A 22,513-nucleotide genomic window follows, 5' to 3' on the forward strand; every position below is an offset into this window, starting at 1 on the left:
ATTCTTATTTTCAATGACGGCCTAGGAACAGGGGCAGAACGACAGATTTGTGCCTTGTCAGCTCGGGGATTCGATCTTGCAACCTTTTGGTTACTAGTCCAACGCTCTAACCACTAGGCTACCTGCCGCCCCGGTATAAGGTCCCACAGTTGACAGTGCATGTCAGAGCAAAAACCAAGCCATGAGGTCGAAGGAATTCCCCGTAGAGCTCCGAGACAGCATTGTGTCGAAGCACAGATCTGCAGAAGGGTACCAAAAAATGTCTGCAGCATTGAAGATCCCCAAGAACACATCATTCTTAAATGGAAGAAGTTTAGAACCACCAAGACTCTTCCTAGAGCTGACCACCTGGCCAAACTGAGCAATTGGGTGAGACGGGCCTTGGTCAGGGAGGTGACCAAGAACCCGATGGTCACTCTGACAGAGCTCCAGAGTTCCTCTGTGGAGATGGGAGAACCTTCCAGAAGGATAACCATCTCTGCAGCACTCCACCAATCAGGTATTTTATGCAGACTGGCCAGAAGGAAGACACTCCTCAGTAAAAGGCACACGACAGCCCGCTTGGAGTTTGCCAAAAGGCACCTAAAGGACTCTCAGACCATGAGATACAAGATTCTCTGGTATGATGAAACCAAGATTGAAGTCTTTGGTCTGAATGCCAAGCGTTACGTCTGGAGGTGGCAGCATCATGCTTTGGGGACGTTTTCAGCGGCAGGGACTGGGAGACAAGTCAGGATCGAGGGAAAGATGAATGGAGCTACAGATGAATGAAAGTACAGAGATCCTTGATGAAAACCTGCTCGGGACCTCCGACTGGTGTGACGTTTCACCTTCCAACAGGACAACGACCCTAAGCACACAGCCAAGACAACGCAGGAGTACCTTCGGGACAAGTCTCTGAATGTCCTTGAGTGGCTCGGCCAGAGCCCGGACTTGAACCCGATCGAACATCTCTGGAGAGACCAATCCAACCTGACAGAGCTTGAGAGGATCTGCAGAGAAGAATGGGAGAAACTCCCCAAATACAGGTATGCCAAGCTTGTAGCGTCATACCCAAGAAGACTCAAGGCTGTAATCGCTGCCAAAGATGCTTCAACAAAGTACTGGTTAAAGGGTCTGATTTACTTATGTGGTATTTCAGTTTTGTTTTTAATAAAATTGTAAAAATATTTTAACCTGTTTTTTGTTTTGTCATTATGGGGTATTGTGTGTAGATGGATGAGGGGGGAAAAAACATTTAATCCATTTTAGAATAAGGCTGTAATGTAACAATGTAGAAAAGGTCAAGGGGTCTGAATACTTCCCGACTGCACTATAGTATAGTTTTACATCATTGGTCCTTTACCAGTTCATCTTCAAACAGGATTTGCAATGATTTGCAATGACTGTTATGTGGTTGCCTTATTTAACCTAGTCGAATGCGCTAAGTTGCTCTGTAGAAGAGCGTCTGCTAAATGGCCAAAATGAAAACAAATGTAATGTCCTTGTCTTTTGCAGCTCATCACGCTGCCTGAATGAAGGCTACTGCTCCAACCGTCGCTTCCAGATGAAACAGCATGCAGACTTTGAGGTCATCCTGACTGAAGATAAGGGCTGGGGACTGAGGGCGGCCAGGGACCTGATATCGTAAGGCTCTTAGATCTTATTTTATTTTTTAAATATAACCTTTTATTTAACTAGGCAAGTCAGTTAAGAACAAATTCTTACTTACAATGACGGCTTACCCCGGCCAAACCTGGACGAAGCTGGGCCAATTGTGTGCTGCCCTATTGGACTCCCAATGTGATACAGCCTGGATTTGAACCAGGGACTGTAATTACACCTCTTGCACTGAGATACAGTGCCTTAGACTGCTGCACTACTCAGGAGCCCTGTACTCCTTGATTCATAATAAATAAATCAAATGTTATAACTAGCACCCAGGACTCGTTCTCAATAGATCTTAACCTTGATTCCTCGCATCCTATCTCCTCGCCTCCTTAACACACATTGGAGAGGAAGGTCTAAGAGAAACGCCTTGGACCTTCTCCAATACGGTTGAGAAGGAGGCGTGGCGATAGGATGCGAGGAATTGCGTAAAGACAAAATGAGATGGAACCCTGGCCATTGCCCTAAAAGCTGTACACAAAGGAGTCATGCTAATGGTTTTCCACCATTTTGATAACATTTCAGAAACACTTTTGTGCTGGAGTACTGCGGAGAGGTGTTGGACCACAAGGAGTTCAAGACGCGGGTGAAAAAATACGCTAGCATGAAGAACATCCACTACTATTTCATGGCCTTGAAGAATAACGAGGTGAGACCACTGGAACATTGACATGTAGTCCACTGAACTCCTGAAACGGGAACAAGTATAGGCTGCGTCCAACATGACTCCCTATTCCCTATAACGTGCGCTACCAGATCCCAACAAGTTTTAGGTGTGCATTACAAATTACACCCTGATTTGGCTCTGGTCAAAAGTAGTAGCTTATCTAGGGTGCCATTGTGGGATGCACCCAGAGTGTTGTATTGTTTTCAACTGACAGGTAATGTGGAAGGTTATCTGAAACTCCTTTCCTCTGTGTCTTCTCAGATCATAGACGCCACACTGAAGGGGAACTGCTCTCGCTTCATGAACCACAGCTGTGAGCCCAACTGTGAGACCCAGAAGGTATGTGGCCCAGAGGCCCCTTTCAGTATTTATTTCACCTTTATTTAACCAGGCAAGTCAGTTCAGAACAAATTCTTATTTACAATGACGGCCTACCCCCTTCAGGGGCAGAAGGACAGAATTTTACCTTGTCAGCTCGGGGATTCGATCTAGCAACCTTTCGGTTACTGGCCCAATGCTCTAACAACTAGGCTACCTGGTATCTGTCCAGTGTTTCCAGATTTCTATGAAATCTATCATTCGTTATAATATGAGTGAAATAGTTTATTACAATTTTTTTGGAAGAAAAACAATGTTAAAAAGCAGCTTTTCTATGTTTTTAATGGTGTGGGCTTACCCCAACAACAGGATGGTGTGGGCGTATACCGGTCATTAATATTTTTATAGACAAGTAAACAGGCTGACTGGCCAGCTTAGCCAGTTAGCTGTCTCGGCTAAAAACATGACCTTATCCTCTATGAGGAAATGGCAAGCATTTTTTAAACGGTCTGTTTGATTTATACGTTTGAGGTGGGGTTTATTTCTCTCTAATTGATGCTTTGGCCACATGCAAGTCATCAACATTTATTTGCGTACGAGTTAACAGATTATGAGCATTTAAAAGTGAGATTTTCACTGGACAGTTCATTTTAAAATGTAAATACATTTCATTCCCTTGTCTTGGTTCAGAACCATATTTGCCTGTACTTCGCTCTACTTTTAGGCTTGTGTGTGTGTGTGTGTGTGTGTGTGTGTGTGTGTGTGTGTGTTCTCTTGCCAGCTCCATTGCTGCCGTTGTCAAGCCAAACATGACAATGAGCGACATGAGGTTTGCATTCTAGCACAAACAGACTGGCACTGAGGCTACTTTATCAGTGAGCTGCATCTCAGGCTGTGATTTCATTTGACATTTTAGTCATTTATCAGACGTTCTTATCCAGAGCGATTTACAATTAGTGCATTCATCTTAAGATGGCTCGGTGAGACAACGCATCACGGTCATGACAAGTACACTTTCCCTCAACAAAGTATTTATCAGAAAAGTCAAAAAGCAAGTTTGTTTCATCCTGACCTCGCTAATGTTTCTTTCTTGGTTCCTGTATTTCAGTGGACTGTGAACGGCCAGCTGAGAGTTGGGTTCTTCACCTCCAGGACCGTCACAGCTGGTACAGAGCTTACCTTCGATTACCAGTTCCAGAGATATGGGTTAGTATCTCTCTCCCTTTTATTACCAGTTCCAGAGGTATGGGTTAGTATCTCTCTCCCTTTGATTACCAGTTCCAGAGGTATGGGTTAGTGTCTCTCTACCTTTGATTACCAGTTTCAGAGGTATGGGTTAGTATCTCTCTACCTTTGATTACCAGTTCCAGAGATATGGGTTAGTGTCTCTCTACCTTTGATTACCAGTTCCAGAGATATGGGTTAGTGTCTCTCTACCTTTGATTACCAGTTCCAGAGGTATGGGTTAGTGTCTCTCTACCTTTGATTACCAGTTCCAGAGATATGGGTTAGTGTCTCTCTACCTTTGATTACCAGTTCCAGAGGTATGGGTTAGTGTCTCTCTACCTTTGATTACCAGTTCCAGAGATATGGGTTAGTGTCTCTCTACCTTCGATTACCAGTTCCAGAGGTATGGGTTAGTGTCTCTCTACCTTCGATTACCAGTTCCAGAGGTATGGATTAGTGTCTCTCTACCTTTGATTACCAGTTCCAGAGGTATGGGTTAGTGTCTCTCTACCTTTGATTACCAGTTCCAGAGGTATGGGTTAGTGTCTCTCTACCTTCGATTACCAGTTCCAGAGGTATGGGTTAGTGTCTCTCTACCTTTGATTACCAGTTCCAGAGGTATGGGTTAGTGTCTCTCTACCTTCGATTACCAGTTCCAGAGGTATGGGTTAGTGTCTTTCTACCTTTGTCTCAAATGGCACCCTATTCCCTTTTTAGTGGACTATTTTTGACCAAGGCCCATAGGGTGCCATTTAGAACGCAGCTTCTCTCTTTGGATTTGAAATGTCTGTTGTAACATATCAATGTTTGACTGTCTGTTCTAATACGTCACTCTGCTGTTGTAGTCATTGAAAACATAACAATACATTATTAAGCCCCTGTTGCTCTCTTGACTGACCGTATAGCTATGGTGTAGTGTTTTACTCCTTCTCCTCTGTACACGCCAGGAAAGAGGCCCAGAAGTGCTTCTGCGGGGCTCCCAGCTGCCGAGGCTTCCTGGGCGGGGAGAACAGGGTCAGTGTAAGAGCAGCGGCAGGGAAGATGAAGAAAGAGCGCCCTCGCAAGAAGGACACCTCCGTGAGCAATGCACTCACTACGGTGAGTGTGTAGGTTTGGTAAAGGCCCTCCCCCAAGAGTCCCAGGTTTTCCATAAATGCTGTTTTGGAAGATTCCTGGAATAAGTAGGACATCTGGGGAATCTTCAATACAGAGAAGTGATCGACATTTTTCAAACCTAGGACTGGCTCTGTCTGAACAGCCGTCACTTGAAAAGGTGTTGGGGGAGTGACCTGTTGTGGAGTTCATGTCACTATCAACCATAGTGAATATTTAAAAGTCCGATGCAGCTGTTCTTATCTCAATATCAAATCATTTCTGAGGTAACAATTAAAGACATTACTGTGATTGTTTTCAGTGAAAATGGTCAAAAACAAACAATAGCTTCTTAGCGAAGAGCAATTACTCCAGCGAGAATTTAGCTAGGACTGTTTTCTTTGGGAGTGGACTGAGAGGAGAGAAGTTTTGAGCTCTTTCTTATTTGTCAGTTAACTAATTTACCGCCTGGTGTTGTGTCACCAGGGAGGACAAAACATTATCCCACCAAGCTGGGCTGAAATTTCAACCCTTTCAAACCGCGATTACACTAAAATGGCATTATCATTTTCACAGTATTATTCCAACCTCATAGTGTGGAAATATAGAATTAAACTCATTTGAAATACAACTGCAGAAGCTACAATCTCTTCTCTTCCCCCTGCAATGTAGGTTTATGTTTCACTCTGGTAGTTAGGATTCCACACATTTTAGCTGTTGACCCATAATAGTCCAATTTGTAACTGGTAGATTGACTCAGCACAGTCTGACGTGTCATTGAGGTCATCTTTAAACTCAGCCATTTTTAAATGCAAATGTTCTGGCCAATAGATGAACTACAGTGGCATGTAGCTATGTCATAACTCTGATCAGGTGATCTGCTGAAACGCCCAGCAGTGATGGTCTGTGTCCCAAATGGCACCCTTTTGACCAGAGCTCTGGTCAAAAGTAGTGCACTATATAGGGAACAGAGTGCCATTTGAGATGCTGACAGGGTCTAGAGAGGCAGATATGGGTCAGGTTTGTACTAGCTTTAGGATAATTGTTCTGAGAGCTCCAGCGTCTTCTCCTTTCCATAAATAACACTGTTACTGAACACGAACTAACCGGTTATTTTAACCCCCCCCTATCCACGTCACCATGAAAGCTGCTTGTGTCAGTTTTGCAGAGAAGAAGTAGTTTTGTCACAGTTCTGGGGTCTGTGTTTAGTCCGTTGAATGGATTATCTGTGGTCTTTATAGAGCTACACTAACTTCTGCAGAGCGTGAGGCTCTCCCATTCATGTTCAATGAAACCTTGACATAGGAGGCTCAAGCGGCTCATCGGAGAAATTCGCTACGCTACGTCCTATTTTCAAGAATTTGGCGCGATTCAGGCCAGAGAACACTTGATAAAGTGGCTCACGCTGGCAAAAGCTACAAGTGTAGTAGCTAAAAAACTGTTTGTTACTGCTGATGCTGAGTGTTACTGCTGGTCTGTTACTGGTCAGTGTGTGAATGCTGGTCTGTTACTGGTCAGTGTGTGAATGCTGGCCTGTTACTGGTCAGTGTGTGAATTCTGGCCTGTTACTGGTCAGTGTGTGAATGCTGACCTGTTACTGGTCAGTGTGTGAATGCTGGCCTGTTACTGGTCAGTGTGTGAATGCTGGCCTGTTACTGGTCAGTGTGTGAATGCCGGCCTGTTACTGGTCAGTGTGTGAATGCTGGCCTGTTACTGGTCAGTGTGTGAATTCTGGCCTGTTACTGGTCAGTGTGTGAATGCTGGCCTGTTACTGGTCAGTGTGTGAATGCTGGTTTGCTGTGTCTCCAGGTGGACGAGGAACTAGAGGCTCTGCTGGAGAACGGGGAGGGTTTGTACGATGAGAAGGAGGTGGTGTCTCTCTGCAGGCTGATGGTCAGAGTGGAGACCATGGAGCAGAAACTCATCTGCCTCAAACTTATCCAAGTAAGCACACCTGACCCACACCAATGAACACCGGCTGTCTGGGATGGCACCCTATTTAATTTATAGTGCACTATATATATATCCTGGTCATTTGTAGTGCACTATATTTATAGGCCCTGGTCATTTATAGATATACAGTGAGGGAAAAAAGTATTTGATCCCCTGCTGATTTTGTACGTTTACCCACTGACAAAGAAATGATCAGTCTCTAATTTTAACGGTAGGTTTATTTGAACAGTGAGAGACAGAATATCAACAAAAAAATCCAGAAAAACGCATGTCAAAAATGTCATAAATTGATTTGCATTTTAATGAGGGAAATAAGTATTTGACCCCTCTGCAAAACATGACTTAGTACTTGTTGGCAATCACAGAGGTCAGACGTTTCTTGTAGTTGGCCACCAGGTTTGCACACATCTCAGGAGGGATTTTGTCCCACTCCTCTTTGCAGATCTTCTCCAAGTCATTAAGGTTTCGAGGCTGACGTTTGGCAACTCGAACTTTCAACTCCCTCCACAGATTTTCTAAGGGATTAAGGACTGGAGAGTGGCTAGGCCACTCTAGGACCTCAATGTGCTTCTTCTTGAGCCACTCTTTTGTTGCCTTGTGTTTAGGGTCATTGTCATGCTGGAATACCCATCCACGACCCATTTTCAATGCCCTGGCTCAGAGAAGGAGGTTCTCACCCAAGACTTGACGGTACATGGCCCCGTCCATCGTCCCTTTGATGCGGTGAAGTTGTCCCGTCCCCTTAGCAGAAAAACACCCCTGAAGCATAATGTTTCCACCTCTGTTTGACGGTGGGGATGGTGTTCTTGGGGTCATAGGCAGCATTCCTCCTCCTCCAAACACGGCGAGTTGAGTTGATGCCAAAGAGCTCCATTTTGGTCTCATCTGACCACAACACTTTCATCCAGTTGTCCTCTGAATCATTCAGATGTTCGTTGGCAAACTTCAGACAGGCATGTATATGAGCTTTCTGAGCAGGGGGACCTTGCGGGCACTGCAGGATTTCAGTCCTTCACGGCGTAGTGTGTTACCAATTGTTTTCTTGGTGACTACGGTCCCAGCTGCCTTGAGATCATTGACAAGATCCTCCTGTGTAGTTCTGGGCTGATTCCTCACCGTTCTCATGATCATTGCAACTCCACGAGGTGAGATCTTGCATGGAGCCCCAGGCTGAGGGAGATTGACAGTTCTTTTGTGTTTCTTCCATTTGCGAATAATCGCACCAACTGTTGTCACCTTCTCACCAAGCTGCTTGGTGATGGTCTTGTAGCCCATTCCAGCCTTGTGTAGGTCTACAATCTTGTCCCTGACATCCTTGGAGAGCTCTTTGGTCTTGGACATGGTGGATAGTTTAGAATCTGATTGATTGATTGCTTCTGTGGACAGGTGTCTTTTATACAGGTAACAAACTGAGATTAGGAGCACTCCCTTTAAGAGTGTGCTCCTACTCTCAGCTCGTTACCTGTATAAAAGACACCTGGGAGCCAGAAATCTTTCTGATTGAGAGGGGGTCAAATACTTATTTCCCTCATTAAAATGCAAATCAATTTATAACATTGTTGACATGCGTTTTTCTGGATTCTTTTGTTGTTATTCTGTCTCTCACTGTTCAAATAAACCTACCATTAAAATTATAGACGGATCATTTCTTTGTCAGTGGGTAAACATACAAAATCAGCAGGGGATCAAATACTTTTTTCCCTCACTGTATATATTTATAGGCCCTGGTCATTTGTAGTGCACTATATTTATATGTATAGGCCCTGGTCATATGTAGTGCACTATATTTATATTTATAGGCCCTGGTCATTTGTAGTGCACTATATTTATATTTATAGGCTCTGGTCATTTGTAGTGCACTATATTTATATGTATAGGCCCTGGTCATATGTAGTGCACTATATTTATAGGCCCTGGTTATTTGGGACGCATATTTTATTTCAGTTAAAGGTATTCAGTTGCTTGTTTTATTTTTGTATCCCTCTGAATCAGTCAAGAATCAGTTTGTCACACGTATGTGACAAATAAATTGTGATTTGATAAGTTGTTATATTGTGTGTAGGGTGTATTGTATTGGGGATTACTGTGTTATGTGGAGGGTGTTAGGATTATTGTTTGTCTCAGGAGAAGGGTTTCTCGACCAGGAGAAGGGTTTCTCGACCAGGAGAAGTGGTTTCTCTACCATAATGTTGACCTGGTGGTTTTGTATGAACAGGATACCCAGAGCCCATCCTGTCTGAAGCAGTTCCTGGACCATCACGGTCTGTCTCTACTGTGGATCTTCATGGTGGAGCTCTCTGAAGCCAAGGGCAACAGTGTCAACAACATCAAACTGCAGTTTCAGGTGACAATTAAATCCGTTTGGGGTCAAAAATATATATATATTTAACGTCGGTTGCTCATCCCTCACACTTGTGACCATGACAAATAAGATCACTGAATCTATATGAGAATGCACTTTAGAATAAACCAATTCAGATTGTTGTAATTCAAAGGTCCTAGGAATATTGACACACGGTGTGTGTGTGTGTGTGTGTTGTAACCAACTGACTATTCCCTGTGTCTCCAGATCATGAAGACCCTGTCAGTGCTGCCTATCTCCACTAAGAACATGTTGGAGGAGAGTCATGTCCTGAGCCTCATCCAGCGCTGGGCCCAAACGCATACACACTCCCTCCCCCAGGCCCCCGGGGCCGAACAGGATGGCTACTTCAGTGAGAACACGTCCCTCCCCCAGGCCCCCGGGGCCGAACAGGACGGCTACTCCAGTGAGAACACGCCCCTCCCCCAGCCCCCCGGGGCAGAACAGGACGGCTACTCCAGTGAGAACACGCCCCTGCCCCAGCCCCCCGGGGCCGAACAGGACGGCTACTCCAGTGAGAACACGCCCCTCCCCCAGCCCCCCGGGGCCGAACAGGACGGCTACTCCAGTGAGAACACGCCCCTCCCCCAGCCCCCCGGGGCCGAACAGGACGGCTACTCCAGTGAGAACATGTCCCGCGCCCAGACCCCTCTCAACACTCCCGACGGCTTCTCTGCCTCCGTCGCCAAACTGGGCACTGAGTTGGACAGCGACACTCCCAAACGGGCCGTTTACCGTCGCCTCAAGATCAGCGAGAACAGCCTGGACAGCGCCATGTCGGACGCCAGCAAGGCCTCGGACGGTAAGGAGGAGGATGAGGAGATGGAGGACGAGGAGGTCTCACGATCTGAGCCTCCAGTGGAGAGCAGCAAACAGTCCAAGACAGAGCTGGTGGTTGAGGCCCAGGCACAGACTCCCACAACGGAGGAGCCAACAGAAGGGCCAGTCACAGAGCTGGTGGTTGAGGCCCAGGCTCAGACTCCCACAACGGAGGAGCCGACAGAAGAGCCAGTCACAGAGCTGGTGGTTGAGGCCCAGGCTCAGACTCCCACAACGGAAGAGCCGACAGAAGAGCCAGTCACAGAGATGGTGGTTGAGGCCCAGGCTCAGACTCCCACAACGGAGGAGCCGACAGAAGGGCCAGTCACAGAGCTGGTGGTTGAGGCCCAGGCTCAGACTCCCACAACGGAGGAGCCGACAGAAGAGCCAGTCACAGAGCTGGTGGTTCAGGCTCAGGCTCAGACTCCCACAACGGAGGAGCCGACAGAAGAGCCAGTCACAGAGCTGAAGGAAACACCAGAGGAGGTGGTGGAGACCATGGAGATCACAGAACCCGAAGCTGAGAGCCAGCTCTGTCTTAAAGATCAGGAGGAGGTGAATGAGAAGGGCGGTGACGAGGAGGTGAAAGACGAGTGGAGTGAGGGGCAGAAGGAGCAGCAGCAGGCAAGTCAGTCAGCGGAGGAGAGGGAGGTTGTGGCAGGAGAGCAGGACAACGTGGAGGTCCAGGAATCATCACATATTCAGCCAGTTCAGACGGAAGTTACTGAGACCCCTTCAGAGGAGCAGCCTGCTGAGGAGAAGGAAGAGGACACCACCACAGCAGAGACTGGGACTGAAGATACAGAAAAGGCTCTAGGCAGCCAGGAACATCCAGGCCAGGTGGCCCCTGAGGGTCCCCCGGAGGTGGCCCCTGGCACTGAGGACGCTGCCCAGGTAGTGACCCCTGCCTCGGAGGCCCCTCCACCTCCCTCTCCGGTGGTCCCCGTGGAGCCTGTGGCGGTGGGGACACCCTCGCAGGATGAGGAGGAGGGTGTGTCTGATGTAGAGAGCGAGAGGAGCCAGGAAGCCCTGCTCAGTGCTGTGGATATAGGAGACATGGCTGCTAGGCTGCTGGACAGCTGGAAGGACCTGAAGGCAAGGACACACACAAACACTGATTTAAAACACACTGATAAATAAATAAACACACACACTGAGTTTATTGTTATTTACATGTGTGGTGTGTGACTCATCCTTCAGGAGGTGTACAGGATCCCCAAGAAGAGCCAGGTGGAGAAGGAGATACACGGTAGGTCTCTGTCTCTGCCCCTCTCTCCTGCTCTTTCTCTCACTAGGTCTGTGTCCACACCTGTTACACTGTAACGTTTTATTTTCAACAGTGCTGACAGCCTACCGTTGGTGGGGCTTTAACCTGTTTGATTGTTCCATGTATACAGATCGTAGTCGAGACCGAGACGCTGCCCCGGCTCGCACCCCCTCCGGCAGCCGAGAACGGGAACGGGAACGTGAGAGGGAGCGGGACAAGGAGAGGGACAGGGAACGAGATCGAGAGAGAGAACGGGACAGGGAGCGTGACCGGGAGCGTGACAGAGAAAGGGACAGGGATTGGGAGAGAGACCGGGATAGAGAGAGAGATAGAGAGAGAGACTGGGACAGAGACTCTGAGAAGACACCCCGCAGCACAGAGAGACGGAGGAGACGTGCCTCCACCTCCCCACCGCCCTCAGCATACGAGAGGAGCAGCAGGCGACATGAGGACCGGTAGGACTGGCTGGAACACCAACATGCTCATATACACTGACTAGCTATGGATGATCTGTATGACTGAATGACTTTCTGAATCATTCCAGAATACTTCAACGGTTTTAGAAACAAAACTCTTCATGACTTTAGGCTCCTTTTTAAATTGCACCCTTTTCCCAAAAGTAGTGTACTGAATAGGGTTCCATAGGGCTCTGGGTAAAAGTAGTGTACTGACTAGGATTCCATGGGGCCATGGGTAAAAGTAGTGTACTATATAGGGCTCTAGTTAAAAGTAGTGTACTATATAGGGAATAGGGTTCCATAGGGCTCTGGTTAAAAGTAGTGTACTTAATAGGGTTCCATAGGGCTCTGGGTAAAAGTAGTGTACTGAATAGGGTTCCATAGGGCTCTGGTTAAAAGTAGTGTACTATATAGGGTTCCATAGGGCTCTGGTTAAAAGTAGTGTACTGAATAGGGTTCCATAGGGCTCTGGGTAAAAGTAGTGTACTATAATAGGGAATAGGGTTCCATAGGGCTCTGGTTAAAAGTAGTGTACTGAATAGGGTTCCATAGGGCTCTGGGTAAAAGTAGTGTACTGAATAGGGTTCCACAGGGCTCTGGGTAAATGTAGTGTACTGAATAGGGTTCCATAGGGCTCTGGGTAAAAGTAGTGTACTGACTAGGGTCCCATGGGGCTCTGGTTAAAAGTAGTGTACTGAATAGGGTTCCATAGGGCTCTGGGTAAAAGTAGTGTACTGAATAGGGAATAGGGTTCCATATGGCTCTGGCTAAAAGTAGTGTACTGAATAGGGCTCCATAGGGCTCTGGGTAAAAGTAGTGTACTGAATAGGGTTCCACAGGGCTCTGGGTAAATGTAGTGTACTGAATAGGGTTCCATAGGGCTCTGGTTAAAAGTTGTGTACTGAATAGGGTTCCATAGGGCTCTGGGTAAAAGTTGTGTACTTAATAGGGTTCCATAGGGCTCTGGTTAAAAGTAGTGTACTGAATAGGGTTCCATAGGGCTCTGGTTAAAAGTAGTGTACTGAATAGGGTTCCATGGGGCTCTGGGTAAAAGTAGTGTACTATATAGGGAATAGGGTTCCACAGGGCTCTGATTAAAAGTAGTGTACTATATAGGGAATAGGGTTCCATATGGCTCTGGTTAAAAGTAGTGTACTATATAGGGAATAGGGTTCCATATGGCTCTGGTTAAAAGTTGTGTACTTAATAGGGTTCCATAGGGCTCTGGTTAAAAGTAGTGTACTGAATAGGGTTCCATAGGGCTCTGGGTAAAAGTTGTGTACTTAATAGGGTTCCATAGGGCTCTGGGTAAAAGTAGTGTACTGACTAGGGTTCCATAGGGCTCTGGTTAATAGTAGTGTACTGACTAGGGTTCCATAGGGCTCTGGTTAATAGTAGTGTACTGACTAGGGTTCCACCGGGCACTGGGTAAAAGTAGTGTACTGAATAGGGTTCCATGGGGCCATGAGTAAAAGTAGTGTACTATATAGGGTTCCATAGGGCTCTGGGTAAAAGTAGTGTACTGAATAGGGTCCCATAGGGCTCTGGGTAAAAGTAGTGTACTGAATAGGGTTCCATAGGGCTCTGGTTAAAAGTAGTGTACTGAATAGGGTTCCATAGGGCTCTGGTTAAAAAGTAGTGTACTGACTAGGGTTCCATAGGGCTCTGGTTAAAAGTAGTGTACTATATAGGGAATAGGGTTCCATAGGGCTCTGGTTAAAAGTAGTGTACTGAATAGGGTCCCATAGGGCTCTGGGTAAAAGTAGTGTACTGAATAGGGTTCCATAGGGCTCTGGTTAAAAGTAGTGTACTGAATAGGGTTCCATAGGGCTCTGGTTAAAAAGTAGTGTACTGACTAGGGTTCCATAGGGCTCTGGTTAAAAGTAGTGTACTGAATAGGGTTCCATGGGGCTCTGGGTAAAAGTAGTGTACTATATAGGGAATAGGGTTCCATAGGGCTCTGGGTAAAAGTAGTGTACTGACTACGGTTCCATAGGGCTCTGGGTAAAAGTAGTGTACTGACTACGGTTCCATAGGGCTCTGGTTAATAGTAGTGTACTGCCTAGGGTTCCACAGGGCTCTGGGTAAAAGTAGTGGACTGACTAGGGTTCCATGGGGCCATGGGTAAAAGTAGTGTACTATATAGGGTTCCATAGGGCTCTGGGTAAAAGTAGTGTACTGAATAGGGTTCCATAGGGCTCTGGTTAAAAGTAGTGTACTGAATAGGGTTCCATAGGGCTCTGGTTAAAAGTAGTGTACTGAATAGGGTTCCATAGGGCTCTGGTTAAAAGTAGTGTACTATATAGGGAATAGGGTTCCATATGGCTCTGGGTAAAAGTAGTGTACTGAATAGGGTTCCATAGGGCTCTGGTTAAAAGTAGTGTACTGACTAGGGTCCCATATGGCTCTGGTTAAAAGTAGTGTACTGAATAGGGTTCCATAGGGCTCTGGGTAAAAGTAGTGTACTATAATAGGGAATAGGGTTCCATAGGGCTCTGGTTAAAAGTAGTGTACTGAATAGGGTTCCATAGGGCTCTGGGTAAAAGTAGTGTACTGAATAGGGTTCCATAGGGCTCTGGGTAAAAGTAGTGTACTGAATAGGGTTCCATAGGGCTCTGGGTAAAAGTAGTGTACTATAATAGGGAATAGGGAGCCATTTGGGATGCATACCAAAACTGTTGTTGACTTGTAGAAATGTCTGTTGTGTTGATCTCTGTAGACAGTAGTATTGACTGTGTGTTTCTAGGTTTGACCTGTTGATCTCTGTAGACGGTAGTATTGACTGTGTGTTTCTAGGTTTGACCTGTTGATGTCTGTAGTATTGACTGTGTGTTTCTAGGTTTGACCTGGCTAACAGCAGTAAGAAGACCCGTTCCATCACCAAGGAACGCACCAAGCTGTCCACAGAGGAGCGCAGGAAGCTGTTTGAACAGGAGGTGGCCCAGCGCGAGGTCCAGAAACAACAACAACAGTTACAACAACAACATCAACAACAGTTACAACAACATCAACAACAGTTACAACAACATCAACAACAACAGCGGCAGCAGCAGCTCCAGACTCTAGCCTACGATGCAGCCCTGACCTACACTACCAGCCCAGCTGGCTTCATCCACTACCCCCCTGGCTACCCCCTCCAGACCTACGTGGACCCCGTCAACCCCAACGCAGGCAAGGTGCTGCTGCCAACCCCTCCCGTGGAGCCCCTGATCCCAGCCACCCTGGTCTTGGAGCAGACCCCTCCCCAGGCTCTGATCACCGAGCTGGGCATGACCTCTCCCTCCTCTACCTCCCAGCCCCCTCCAGTCTCCAGCCTCTCCAGCATCTCCCAACACATCCACCAACCCACTATTCCTCTGGAGCTCCACCACGGCACCGCCCAGCAGTATGCCCAGCAGCCCAGCGGGGCAGGCCAGGACCCGGGGGTAGGCGTCCTGTCAGTGCCTGCTGTGTCTGCGCCTCCTCAGGTGCTCTACTTTTATATTTCTGATTTAATGCTGTTTTATTTTATTGTAAAGTGACTTTCGATGTTTTGAAAAGCGCTCTAAATAACATTCATTATTATTCAGAGCTCCAGAGTGCTACCATTCGGTCTCGTTTTACAACCCTTTGACTTGGCTGTGCAAGTAAACATTTTTAATTGGCCGCATCAGTGCAAGTTGCAAATTCCATCTGGTCCCCTAACTCCAAACTTCCTTTTTTTCTAATTATTGTCGTAGGTGTCGGCGGGCCAGGGGAGTTACACCACGCTGTGGGACCCTACCACCCAGCAGGCTGTGACAGTACAGACCCAGGTAGCACCACAGTACCAGGTTGTCCCAGCACCACCTCCCACCCAGACAGCCATCTACTACCAGGGCCAGCCCTGTCAGACCATCTACAGTATCCCCACTGCCTATCCACAGGCTAACACACCTGTCCTGCAGGTAGGCACACACACTGCACAGTGTACTGAACAGTCAACACACATCGCCCTTCGTTGATAGAGGCTTTCAAGCAACGCATGAAAAAAAAGCCCTGTTTCATGACCAGATCAGAAGGTTTCTCTCTGAGTATCTGTGTGATCTCTGTGTGTCTGTCAACCCTGTTCTGGCCAGACCTATGCTGATCCGGCTGCCAACTACCTCCGTGGTCAGCCGGTGTACACGGGTCACCAGCAAGGAGTGGTGGTTCAGCAGGGGGGTACGGTCACTACCATCGTCACCTCACAGACTGTCCAGCAGGTAAGGCCTCCAGCCAGACCCAGGCGCATGAACACTGATGAAATATATGTATTAAACGTTGTCCGTATTTGTCTGTTAAAACTTTACACAAAGTCAATGACTTTCAGACTATTGCAGACTCACAAAGGTCGACATGTTGCACATCCTCTCAGTTGTCCATCATCCGTCAGTGGATGACTCCGTTGAAAAAACCCCACCTCATACACCAAATCTGTCTGGCTGTACCCTTCCCCAAGCTACCACCAGGGGGAGGCAGAGTGTATCAATGTGATAGTAGTCGTGATTCTTGTCCAGCAGTTTCATACTGTTTTCTATCATGATGAAGGCCTCATAAACAGTTGTTTTCTAACCACTAGAGGAGACTTCCTGTCTTTTCACCTGCCTCTTTTCCTCTGTCCAGGAGATGCCCAACACTCTGTTAGTCCCCAACAGTATGATAGACCTGCCCCCTCCCTCTCCTCCCAAACCCAAAACCATCGTCCTGCCCCCCAGCTGGAAGGTAGCACGGGACGGAGAGGGAAAGATCTACTATTATCACGTCATCACCAGGTAGGCTGCCAGTCTCTGCCTGTCTCTGCCGGTCTCTCTCTGTCTGCCTTCCTGTGTCTTTATCTCGTACTGTCTGCTTTTGTGACTGTGTGTGTATCTGTCAGCTTGTCGGTCTGACTGCACATGTCTGACTAACTCTGTGTGTTTGGCTGCGTTTGTCTGCCTGGAATGTGTGTCTTACTGTGTATCTAACCCCACCCTCCTATAGACAGACTCAGTGGGATCCTCCAAGCAGCTGGGACGGGGCCAGTGAAGACTCTCACAGCTTAGACCACGAGGCTGAGATGGACCTGGGGACGCCCACCTACGACGAGAACCCCTCCAAGGTGACCTTTAACCCTGAAAACACACAGGCCAAGGCCTTTCAAATGCATCCTTCCTTGATTTAATCACTAGCTAGATTTCCATCCAATTGGTGACGAATATTCTAAACTCTGCATAAAAAACATTGAGTGTATTTTCCTTCCAGAGATGTTTCCATCAAATTGACTGTTGCAGATGAAAGGCTGTGTGATGACGACGTAGTGCACATGAAATACTTTTTGCGGTTGAAATTCAAGTTAAATGGGTTTCCGTCGCATTTTCAACTCTGAGGGTTTTCTCTGGATGTTTATTGGAAAGGAGCATCATGCTCATCACCTTGTTCCTTCATCATTTATTTCATCTGTAGCCTAATAAACTGCAGGCTTTCCTGACCAGTCGCAGTGGGACGACCACACAACACGTCATCGCGTGACTCCAAGTTTACTTCCATATGATGGTTCTTTTATCAATATTTGAGCATAAAAGCGTTTCTGACGACATTTCTCGCATAATTCATTTTACAGACACAAAAGGATCTTGTCTAGGGTATTTTGTTTTGTCGCCACATTTACCGTGTTCTGTTTCCATCAGGGCTGTCATGACGACAAAATAAATGATCCGACAAGTCCTTTACTCGTGTAAGACGGTTGGATGGAAACGTGGGCACTGATATGTATGTTAGTTGATAGATGAAAACATGGCTTCCTTCCATCTCATTACTTTCACCAATCTGACTGGTAGGTCAGTGATTTCCTCAAGGAAGGAAGGAAGGTCTCCGGAAGGCTTTTTAAGGTATTTGAATAGTGCCCAAATCTCATGACTCATGGTTGAATCAGATTCACACAGGACTCTAGTCAAATGTAGTGCACTGTCCAGGGACTAGGGTGTCATTTGTCCACAGGACTATGATCACACATGGTCAGCAGAGTTCCATACAGTCTTTAGGTCCGAGCCCCTAGTGGTGTGAGTCTAAGAGTAGAAACCCTGCTATAATATCCATTATAGTGCCTTGTAGTTTTTGGACTGGAGATTTTCTAAAAGATGATTGCGTGAAAACAGATCTCCTCTAACTCATCTGTGAGAAAGCAAAATATTTTAGCTTCGTTTGCTTCCCGGAATGTTTGTGCTTGCGTGCAAAATGATGATAGTGTTCCTCCCATCGGTTAATTGAAGATGTTGCAAAAGGAATTATTTTCAGCTGTGGTTCCTTTCCTGGGAGAGAGAAAATCACCCCCCTGAAGGGCCTCTAGTCTAGAGTGTCAGACAGAGGCTACATCCTCAAATGGCACCCTATTCCCTACATAGTGCACCACTACCCTATGCATGCTGGTCTAAAGTAGTGCACTACATAGGGGCGATGGTTCCATTTGGGATGTAGACAGACACTATAACGCTAGCTGTAGATACAGTGGATCACATCTTCAGAGCTTCTTCAACATCTGAAGGTAAAGGGGGAGCTAGGTTTAGGAGCTACAAGATCCAACCCACATATCAACATCTGAAGGTAAAGGGGGAGCTAGGTTTAGGAGCTACAAGATCCAACCCACATATCAACATCTGAAGGTAAAGGGTGAGCTAGGTTTAGGAGCTACAAGATCCAACCCACATATCATTCCTGCTCTACATGCATTATTTGGTGTTTTACGTTGTACACAGAAGATATTTTTTTCAGAATTCTGCATGTGGAGTCTCAATTTGGTATTCGTCCCATTTTGTGAATTCTTGGCTAGTGAGCGGACCCCAGACCTCACAACCATAAAGAGCAATGGTTTGATTCAAGTATATATTTTTTTAGCCAGATCCTAATTGGTAGGTCAAATTTTGTTCCTTTTGATTACATCGAAGGCCCTTCTTGCCTTGTCTCTCAGCTCGTTCACAGCTGTTACCTGTGGCGCTGATGTTTAGGCTGAGGTATGTATAGTTTTTGTGTGCTCTTTGGCAACGGTGTCTAGATGGAATTTGTATTTGTGGTCCTGGCAACTGGACCTTTTTTGGAACACCATTACTTTTGTCTTACTGAGATTTACTGTGAGGGCCCAGGTCTGGCAGAATCTGTGCAGAAGATGTAGGTGCTGCTGTAGACCCTCCTTGGTTGGTGACAGAAGCACCAGATCATCAGCAAACAGACGTTTGACTTCAGATTCTAGTTGCAGACTGTTCTAGTGCCCACGCCAATCGTTGATGTATATGTTGAAGAGGGTGGGGCTTAAGCTGCATCCCTGTCTCAGCCCACAGCCCTCTGGAAAGAAATGTGTGTTGCCAATTTTATCACACTTGTTGAGAATGAGAAGACGGCCTTTTGTTTTGGTTTGTTTGTCAAGTAGGGTGTGCAGGATGAATACGTGGTCTGTCGTACGGTCATTTGGTAAAAAGCCAATATGACATTTCCTCACTACATTGTTTTCACTGAGGAAATGTACAAGTCTGCTGTTAATGATAATGCAGACGATTTTCCCAAGGTTATTGTTGATGTATATCAATTGGAATTTGTGGTCTGTATATTTAATCATTTCATTTAGGATACTGTCAACATCACAGGCCTTTTTGGGTTGTAGGGTTTGTATTTTGTCCTGTAGTTCATTCAATGTAATTGGAGAATCCAGTGGGTTCTGGTAGTCTTTTAATAGTTGATTCTAAGATTTGTATTTGATCATGTATATGTTTTTGCTGTTCTTTGTTATAGAGACAAAAAGATTGGAGAAGTGGTTTATCCACACATCTCTGTTTTTGGATAGATAGCTCTTCGTGTTTCTTTAGTGTTTTACAATTTTCCAGGAAGTGGTTTGATTCTATGGATTCTTCAATTACATTGAGCTGATTTCTGACGTGCTGTTCCTTCTTTTTCCATAGTGTATTGTTTTAGTGATTCACCATAGTGAAGGCTCAGGTTTTCTGGGTCTCTATGTTTTTGGTTGAATAGGTTTCTCAATTTCTTTCTTTTGGTTTTTTGCTTTCTTCATCAAACCATTTGTCATTATTGTTAATTTTCTTAGGTTATCTTGCCATTTTTGATTTGATAGGGAAGCTGATATATACTGTTTATGTTTTCTACTGCCAAGTTTACATCTTCACTCTTACATTTTGTCCAGGCAGTTGTCTAACAGGGATTGAATTTGCCTAATTGTTTTTTGGTTAGGTTTCCACACTACATTCCTTCCATCTGTAGCATTTCTTAATATTATTCAGTTCCTTTGGCTTTGATGCTTTATGATTTGAGTATTGCTCTGTTCAAGTAGAATGTGATTTTGCTGCGATCTGATAGGGGTGTCAGTGGGCTGACGGTGAACACTCTGAGAGAATGTGGGTTGAGTCCCCTCGACGCCTACCATTGACTATGTGTATATACCCAGCGTGTGACAGAGCTGCAGGAGTTGACCCGTTTTTGTTGGTTATATTGTCGTAGTTGTGCCTAGGGGGTTCTATGGATGGGGGAGGGAATGCTGTCCCTTCCAGGTAGGTGTTTGTTGCCACAAATGTCCCCGGGCCTGGAAATGATTGATTTCCCCCTTCAGGATGGAGAAGCTGTCTTTATTAAAGTATGGGTATTCTAGTGGGGTGGTATAGGTAGCACACAGTAGGACATTTTTCTCTGTTTTAGTTCATTTCCTTTTTGAATTTCTAGCCAAATGTAAAATGTTCCTGTTTTAATTAATTTAATAGAGTGAGTTAGGTCTGCTCTATACCAAATTAGCATAGCCCCTGAAACCCTTCCCTGTTTCACACCTGGTAGTTTGGTGGATGGGACTACCAGCTCTCTGTAACCTAGAGGGTATCCACTGGGTCCATCTCTATACCGTGTTTCACACCTGGTAGTTTGGTGGATGGGACTACCAGCTCTCTGTAACCTAGAGGGTAACCACTGGGTCCATCTCTATACCGTGTTTCACACCTGGTAGTTTGGTGGATGGGACTACCAGCTCTCTGTAACCTAGAGGGTATCCACTGGGTCCATCTCTATACCCTGTTTCACACCTGGTAGTTTGGTGGATGGGACTACCAGCTCTCTGTAACCTAGAGGGTAACCACTGGGTCCATCTCCTCTATACCACCCACCTGGTAGTTTGGTGGATGGGACTACCAGCTCTCTGTAACCTAGAGGGTAACCACTGGGTCCATCTCTATACCGTGTTTCTTGTACGATGACAATGTCTGTATTTCTTTAGTGAAGTCTGGGTTCCTGCTCTTTAGGCCAAAGGCAGATGACTTCAGGCCTTGGATATTCCAGGATGAGATAATGAAGGCTTTGTGTACCATAAAGTGTCCAATGTTGTTAGTCGTGTGGTTTGGCCTCAGGCCAGTAAGTGTGAGCAGAGCCTGCTGAGCATCTGGTACATGCCATTGGCTTGGGCTAGTGTAAGAGTGGGGGTTGGGCCTGTTAGCCTGGGTGTATGTGTGACTTTCATGTTGAGGCCCTCTTTGTGGGGGGCATGGGGTGGGCAGGAGGGTCATAGGTCTGATCTGAGGGTGCCTATATGGGTTGTAGGCATGGTTATTATGTATTTTTCTCTCTCTCTCCTTTCTCTCTCCTCTCTCTCCTTTCTCTCTTTCTCTCTCCTTTCTCTCTCTCTGTCGTTTGTTTTCCCTCTTCTTTGATCGTAATGGAAACCAGGTTTGTGGTTTCTTAGTTTAGCGTCTACGCACTGGGCCCTTTTGTCTCTGAGCTGAAATGTTTTCAGATGTGTCTCTCCAGAGAGGGAGAGACCCGTTCTTTGAACAATGGGATGTCTCCATCTCTCTTTCTTTACGATGGGATGTCTCCATCTCTCTTTCTTTACGATGGGATGTCTCCATCTCTCTCTTTCTTTACGATGGGATGTCTCTATTTCTCTCTTTCTTTACGATGGGATGTCTCCATCTCTCTCTTTCTTTACGATGGGATGTCTCCATCTCTCTTTCTTTACGATGGGATGTCTCCATCTCTCTCTTTCTTTACGATGGGATGTCTCTATTTCTCTCTTTCTTTACGATGGGATGTCTCCATCTCTCTCTTTCTTTACGATGGGATGTCTCTATTTCTCTCTTTCTTTACGATGGGATGTCTCCATCTCTCTCTTTCTTTACGATGGGATGTCTCCATCTCTCTCTTTCTTTACGATGGGATGTCTCCATCTCTCTTTCTTTACGATGGGATGTCTCCATCTCTCTCTTTCTTTACGATGGGATGTCTCTATTTCTCTCTTTCTTTACGATGGGATGTCTCCATCTCTCTCTTTCTTTACGATGGGATGTCTCCATCTCTCTCTTTCTTTACGATGGGATGTCTCCATCTCTCTCTTTCTTTACGATGGGATGTCTCCATCTCTCTCTTTCTTTACGATGGGATGTCTCCATCTCTCTCTTTCTTTACGATGGGATGTCTCCATCTCTCTCTTTCTTTACGATGGGATGTCTCCATCTCTCTCTTTCTTTACGATGGGATGTCTCCATCTCTCTCTTTCTTTACGATGGGATGTCTCCATCTCTCTCTTTCTTTACGATGGGATGTCTCCATCTCTCTCTTTCTTTACGATGGGATGTCTCCATCTCTCTCTTTCTTTACGATGGGATGTCTCCATCTCTCTTTCTTTACGATGGGATGTCTCTATTTCTCTCTTTCTTTACGATGGGATGTCTCCATCTCTCTCTTTC

The 22,513-nt window shown here is 46.1% G+C and overlaps 1 protein-coding gene across 1 annotated transcript in view; it reads left to right on the forward strand.

The window, feature by feature from the left end:
* The first annotated feature begins 1,471 nt into the window (after positions 1 to 1,471).
* The window catches only part of LOC129849672 (histone-lysine N-methyltransferase SETD2-like), a 29,781-nt gene continuing 8,739 nt past the window's right edge, over positions 1,472 to 22,513 (forward strand). Inside the window, exons 1-15 of the mRNA XM_055916484.1 lie at positions 1,472 to 1,626; positions 2,173 to 2,296; positions 2,576 to 2,653; positions 3,741 to 3,838; positions 4,807 to 4,957; positions 6,761 to 6,895; positions 9,120 to 9,248; positions 9,474 to 11,180; positions 11,286 to 11,334; positions 11,483 to 11,807; positions 14,650 to 15,235; positions 15,530 to 15,736; positions 15,908 to 16,033; positions 16,434 to 16,582; positions 16,791 to 16,908. Of these exons, the coding sequence (XP_055772459.1) occupies positions 1,547 to 1,626; positions 2,173 to 2,296; positions 2,576 to 2,653; positions 3,741 to 3,838; positions 4,807 to 4,957; positions 6,761 to 6,895; positions 9,120 to 9,248; positions 9,474 to 11,180; positions 11,286 to 11,334; positions 11,483 to 11,807; positions 14,650 to 15,235; positions 15,530 to 15,736; positions 15,908 to 16,033; positions 16,434 to 16,582; positions 16,791 to 16,908 (4,062 nt within the window). The 5' untranslated portion in view covers positions 1,472 to 1,546. The remainder of the gene's footprint in view (positions 1,627 to 2,172; positions 2,297 to 2,575; positions 2,654 to 3,740; positions 3,839 to 4,806; positions 4,958 to 6,760; positions 6,896 to 9,119; positions 9,249 to 9,473; positions 11,181 to 11,285; positions 11,335 to 11,482; positions 11,808 to 14,649; positions 15,236 to 15,529; positions 15,737 to 15,907; positions 16,034 to 16,433; positions 16,583 to 16,790; positions 16,909 to 22,513) is intronic.

This window comes from Salvelinus fontinalis, unplaced genomic scaffold, assembly GCF_029448725.1.
Source record: "Salvelinus fontinalis isolate EN_2023a unplaced genomic scaffold, ASM2944872v1 scaffold_1623, whole genome shotgun sequence".
Lineage (NCBI taxonomy): Eukaryota > Metazoa > Chordata > Actinopteri > Salmoniformes > Salmonidae > Salvelinus > Salvelinus fontinalis.